Below are 6,197 nucleotides of genomic sequence, written 5' to 3' on the forward strand. Positions count from 1 at the left end.
GTCATACTGACGTCAGCCTTGCTTCCTGCTGCATGGTCGAGCTCAAATTGCTCGCAATGTTGGACAGTTATGTGTTGGCCCATCAATTGCCCCCACAAAATAGATAGGTGGAAGTGTTTTTTTGGGCTAAACAGCAATTTGGCAGCCCTTACCTTGCCTTTTGGGTAATGGGTGGACTGAGGGCTATCTCTAAGATTTCAAGAGACCTATGTGAAATCTAAAAAAATGCGGCTCTTTAAGATGGTTTTCCAAAAAAAAAAAAAAAAAAAAAAAAAGTAGGACAATCTATTGATAGTAGAAAGTAATAACTTAAATTAGAACAAATTTTAGGACTCACTGATTGTAAGATTACAAATGTCATGAAATAATACGTAAAAAGATCTACAAACATAATCTTTACTAAATAATCCAAAGCAGTTTAATCTTAAACAACCAAACAAGAAAAGAAGCTTCAATAACTCTAACTTTAAAGTTTTACTTGAATATAAGGGAATGAGGATCCTCTCTGGATCCTCTTTGTGAGGATCCTAGGGATCCTCTAATCGTGTCCATTCATCATATATCGTGTGGTCAGAAATCATTGTAAATTCTTTTATTTAAAATTGAATATAAATAGTATTTGACGAAAACTGACCGCACGATATACGATAAACGAACATGATTGGAGGATTCTCGAGATCCTCACGAAGAGGATCTAGAGAGTATCCTCATCCAATATAAAGCATTATGATATAATAAAATTGGAATTAAAAAAAAAAAAACGTTTTTAGGATGTTTATTTATTTATTTTTTGCTAGATATAAGGTGTTGTTATGAACATTTCAAATATCTCATTGTGCGTTTCAAAATTTTCTATTTGGAAGAAAATTACATGTACACAATAAGATTTTAAAGTGTTAATAAAAGTATTTTTTTTAATGTACAACATTTTTACATTATAAATATTAGATGACAAAAACTTTGAAAGGCGTTTTAGGGCTGGTTTGGTATTGCTGTGCTTTGAAAAAAAAAAACTGCTTCTGTTATGCTATGAGAATAAGCAGCTGTGAAATAAAGCAACATAGTGTTTTGTAAATTTTTTTGTAAAAGTGCTTTTGAAAAGAAAAAAAACAGTATTATAGTGTTTGATAAACTTTTATGTAAAACAGATGTGAAAAAAAGTTGGTTTTTCAAAACTGGGTTTTGCAGCTTTGTGTCTTTGGCTTTTTTTCACCTAATATTGTGAAAAAAAGTTGAAACTGAATGTTTACTAAATACAAAGAGCTTTTTTTTATAGAAATTTTTTCAAAATCACCTCAACACCAAACTAAAGCTTAAAAGCTAGAGATTGCAGTTTTCACTCATTCCGAAAGCCACCTCTTGGTGGAAGGCACTGATTGCCTCTCTGGTGGCTGGGCCCGGTGTTTCTTCTAGTCATCAATAAAACCTGTGGTGCCATTTTTTTCAATTAACTACAGATTTCGTTAACCAAAAATAAAAAAATAAAAAAAAAACTCAACATCTGACACCCTAGTGTTTATATTTAAAAAATTCCTACGTAGGAAAGCTAATAAAATAACAATGAAATTTAAACCATAATACTATTATGATTAATATAAAGATTAGTTTTGAAAAATATATTTAACGAAATTAATATGGAAAAATTATTATGGTTCCTTGACGACTCCAGTCAATCATTTTTGCTACAATGAGACATGAATACGATCATTCTTGTGTTTATTTTGTTGATTTTATGTTGATATGATTATCTATTACAAGTTATGTATGTATGATTTAAAATAAATTAGAGTAACGCTACACTTACCAATCTACATTTATGTTAATATGATTATCAGTTGCAAACTCTATTAGAAGTAGAGCCGCAAATACATGTTCATTGCTATTAGACGAATAGTACATATACAGTATAACAAATATAATAATAACACTTAATTTTTTTTAACAAAAAAAAACCAAAATGTTCCGATGCAGACAAGTGCTTATATGATGACGTCAACAAAGTCCCTTTCCCTACATGCCATTGCCTACAACGGATTTGGATAGCAACCGGATCCTAATTATGGGAATCTTAGGAATCCTCACATCTTAACTATTCGTGGTATATCATATGGTTAAAATCATTTGAATTTTTTTATTAAAATTAAACACAAATAGTATCTAACGAAAACTGGTTACATGATGTAAGATGTTTGGTTAGGATATGAGGATCATAGCATCCCCACAAAGAGGATTCAGTATCCTTCTACAACTACAAGCCAAAATAAGAATTTAAACCACATTATTATTAGATTATTGTGAGGTTAAACCGACCTTATTTCCTCTTAATGTAGCTAATATCATTTATTTCAAAAAAATAAAAATAAATAAAAATGTACAAAGCAAAGTTGGCATGTAACACTAAAAATAAAGTTCCCGTTCATGACGAAAGTCACATGGGCTGGGCCCACAGCCAAGCCATAAAAGAGCCCAAAACGACTCTTCGTCCTCCCTTCGCCCTCCATCGATTCTCCGCCACCAATCATCCATCACATTTCCCAACCAATCCCCAGCAACTTGTTGACGTGTCGGAAGGAGCGACATGACGCGGATACCTGGAAATGCACCTCCCAAGGTGCGGCACACTCTAACTGACCAGCAACAGCGCTCCACGTCTCCCCTCCGGTTCCAGCCTCCACCAAATCCAACCCCTCCCCCTCACTTTCCCCAACCCTATAAATATCAAACCTCACTTCTCCAATCCTCATATAAATTCGCTTCCATTTATTGTTTCTATTTTATTTTATTTTATTCTCTCAAAAATTTAATTTTATTCTTAAAAATGAAAAGTCCGACTCTAACCGGATTGCTGAAGCAGGTCGCGGCGGAGTTCCCGAACCGCCGCGCCCTTTCCGTTTCCGGAAAATTCGATTTGACCCACGCGCGGTTGCAGGAGCTCGTCGACCACGCCGCCTCCCTCTTAATTGCCTCCGGCGTCGCCCCAAACGACACCGTCGCACTCACATTCCCCAACACCGTCGAGGTATCGCATCGTTTTATTTGGTTTCCCAGCATTTTCTCCGCAACCAAACAAGTTTTTTAATATTCCCCTCTTTTCTGTAGTTTGTTGTGATGTTTTTGGCGGTCATTCGGTGCCGGGCAACAGCGGCGCCGCTTAACGCGGCGTACACGGCGGAAGAGTTCGAGTTCTACCTTTCCGACTCCGAGTCGAAGCTCCTGATCACGCCGGAAGAACCGATTCATGCAGCCAAAGCGGCGGCTTCGAAGCTCAACATTCCTCACTTGACCGCCAACCTGTCCGACGCCGCCAGCCACGTGACTCTCTCATCCGCCGTCGAGGCGAGCCCCCACTCGGTATCGCAACTAGTCAACGACCCGTCCGACGTGGCGCTCTTCCTCCACACGTCGGGCACTACGAGCCGGCCCAAGGGAGTCCCCTTGACGCAGCTCAATCTGGCCTCCTCCGTCCAGAACATCAAATCTGTCTACAAACTCACTGAGTCGGACTCGACGGTGATCGTCCTCCCTTTATTTCACGTCCACGGATTAATCGCCGGGTTATTGAGTTCCTTCTCCGCCGGCGCCGCCGTGGCTCTCCCAGCCGCGGGCCGATTCTCCGCTTCAACCTTTTGGTCCGACATGGTCGCATACAACGCCACGTGGTACACCGCAGTCCCCACCATCCACCAGATCATCCTCGACCGCCACAGCAGCAAACCCGAGCCGCAATACCCGAATCTCCGGTTTATACGGAGCTGCAGCGCCTCCCTGGCTCCGTCTATTTTGGCGCGGCTGGAAGAATCGTTCGGCGCGCCGGTTTTAGAGGCCTATGCGATGACGGAGGCGACCCATTTGATGTGTTCGAATCCGTTACCGGAAGACGGAGCCCACAAGCCCGGGTCCGTGGGTCGACCAGTGGGTCAGGAGCTTGCTATTTTGGACGAGAATGGTGCGGTTCAGCCGGAGGGCGTGAACGGCGAGGTTTGCATTAGAGGGCCCAATGTGACTAAAGGGTACAAGAACAACGCGGAAGCGAACAAAGCGGCTTTCTTGTTCGGGTGGTTTCATACCGGGGACATCGGAGTTTTGGATTCCGATGGGTATTTGAGCCTGGTGGGTCGGATTAAGGAGCTGATTAACCGTGGAGGTAATGAGATTAATCGAAATTGCACGCCGACTGTTTGATAAAATGCGGCAGTGAAGTTTGGCTGACAATGTGTTTTGTATTGTTGCTTTCAGGGGAGAAGATATCGCCAATTGAAGTGGATGCAGTGCTTTTGTCACATCCAGAGGTTGCCCAAGGCGTTGCATTTGGAGTTCCTGATGATAAATATGGCGAAGAGGTACGTGGTCAAAATAAACCACATTGTTCCTGATGATAAATTAGCCGAATGAACGATTCTGATTGTTATGCGATGGATATTTGATCTTTAATCATTTTAGCCAATTTTCCAATTCGATATTGTTTGTGCCTGTAGATTAACTGCGCCGTAATCCCAAGAGAAGGCTCGAGCTTAGACGAGGAACAAGTGATGCGACATTGCAAGAAGAATCTGGCTTCCTTCAAAGTACCCAAGAAGGTGTTCATCACCGACTCTCTTCCGAAAACTGCCACCGGGAAAATCCAACGGCGGATCGTGGGGGAGCACTTCCTTGCACAAATATCCACAGCCAAAGTTCCCAAGTTTGGCGCTTAATTTTACTACAATTCTAGCAGCCTAGCACAAGAACATTTTTTTAGTTTAATTTTGGCTAAAATGTCAGAATGGTCATGTGTTATGGTCATGTGGTTCCCGTGTTTTCAATTTGGTTGTATCTCTACTAGCCAATTAAAGACATTTTATTCAACCTCTTGTAAAATATTCATATGAAAAATTATAAGAAATATAATTACTCTTTCTCTTCATAGAAAAAATCTAAATCAATGAGAAATAACATATATAAGAGATAATACTTCCAATCTAAAAAATTATTAAGGTTGTGACATAAAAAAGAGAGGGAGAACGTTAGGGAGGAGAATGATTTTTCTTTAATTTTTAATTTAATTTTATTTTAAAATATTTTAAATCAAATAAGTAATTTTATAAATAAGTATAACAATTTATGAAATTTTCGGAGATTAGATGAAAAATATTCTGTTTTTAATACATCAATATTTTTATACTAAAGAAAGGGGGAGTTCTGCTAAACTATACAATGAGCAATCTAATTTGGTATCGAATTCGCCGTCTACGAGATTCGAACCTAATACTTCTCACTTCCAAATGAAGAAGAATACCACCAGACCGTAATACTGAGTGACAAATAAAAATATTCTTAATAATACAAAGATCATTTTAACATTTAAGCTTTAATTTAAGGAGGAAGATTCTCTGCCCTCTTATTTTCTGTGTCCTTCTGTTTATGTGGTTATAGTTAAGTCGCATCAACATTTTATATTATTATTCATTTGTGTCTTATTATCTTTATAAAAAAAATAATATAAAATATTAATATAACTTACACAAAACTGAAAAACATAAAAGAGTACGAGAAGTGGAAGGGCAAAGAATCTGCCTTTTTTTATTTTATTAAACACATTGGTGTGACAGTGGCACAATTGTTAACGTGTAGTTGACTGGTGTGTGCGTATTTTATTTGACCACAATGTTCAAGCGAGGAATATTGACGAGGATGTTGTTTGATTCGACTTTGATTCCCCTGGCTTTGTGAGGCTAGGACTATTTATTTGCGTTGGTTTTGATTCCGAGGGCTCGGACTTTGCCACTTTCCAACTCCAAGTCGATCGCCACTTACTCAAATGGTGGCGGCCTTTTTACTTTTATAAAGGAAATTTCTTACTGTAATAATCCACTTACTTTTGTTGTACCTTCTAAAAACGTTCTAGTTGTACCTTCCACAAAACTTGTTTTTTATTTTTTTATATTTAACCGTTACATCATTACTAATTTACGTATTACAGTACGGAATAATTACTATACTCATAATCTTCGGTGAAAGATTTCTAGTTCATAATATTTTTATATTTATGAAAGTTGATATGATTTTTATTCAAAGCCAACAAGAGGATAGAACATACTACTCAGTACAAGGGATGAAAATATCCTTCTCAATAAAGTCTCAAATCAAAGAGGGAGTTTCATCAAACCTATCACAATCAGTTCCCGTGTTTTCAATTTTGTCAATTTGGTCATCGTGTT

At 38.3% G+C, this 6,197-nt stretch overlaps 1 protein-coding gene across 2 annotated transcripts; it reads left to right on the top strand.

Annotated features, from left to right (window-relative positions):
• Positions 1–2,745: 2,745 nt before the first annotated feature.
• On the top strand, positions 2,746–4,903 carry LOC125479746 (probable CoA ligase CCL9). Of its 2 annotated transcripts, XR_007260223.1 has the most exons (5): positions 2,746–3,019; positions 3,100–4,144; positions 4,237–4,340; positions 4,476–4,801; positions 4,835–4,903. XR_007260223.1 is itself a non-coding variant. In XM_048589564.1 (4 exons), the coding sequence occupies exons 1-4, from the start codon at positions 2,819–2,821 to the stop codon at positions 4,692–4,694; spliced, it is 1,569 nt and encodes a 522-aa protein (XP_048445521.1). In that variant the 5' UTR covers positions 2,746–2,818; the 3' UTR covers positions 4,695–4,845. The 2 variants fall into 2 exon arrangements, 1 of the variants encoding a protein (XP_048445521.1); XM_048589564.1 differs by having other exon boundaries at positions 4,476–4,845.
• The last annotated feature ends 1,294 nt before the right edge of the window (positions 4,904–6,197 follow it).

The sequence above is a fragment of a genome, unplaced genomic scaffold, assembly GCF_019419815.1.
Source record: "Pyrus x bretschneideri cultivar Hongxiangsu unplaced genomic scaffold, Pyrus_bretschneideri_v1 Contig3, whole genome shotgun sequence".
In the NCBI taxonomy this organism is placed as follows: Eukaryota; Viridiplantae; Streptophyta; class Magnoliopsida; order Rosales; family Rosaceae; genus Pyrus; species Pyrus x bretschneideri.

Excerpts from the sequence above, each read along its gene's own strand:
- LOC125479746 (XM_048589564.1), top strand. The coding sequence starts at position 2,819 with ATGAAAAGTCCGACTCTAACCGGATTGCTGAAGCAGGTCGCGGCGGAG. Across the intron at positions 3,020-3,099 it reads CATTCCCCAACACCGTCGAG|TTTGTTGTGATGTTTTTGGC; the intron begins GTATCGCATCGT and ends TCTTTTCTGTAG. Across the intron at positions 4,341-4,475 it reads ATGATAAATATGGCGAAGAG|ATTAACTGCGCCGTAATCCC; the intron begins GTACGTGGTCAA and ends TTGTGCCTGTAG.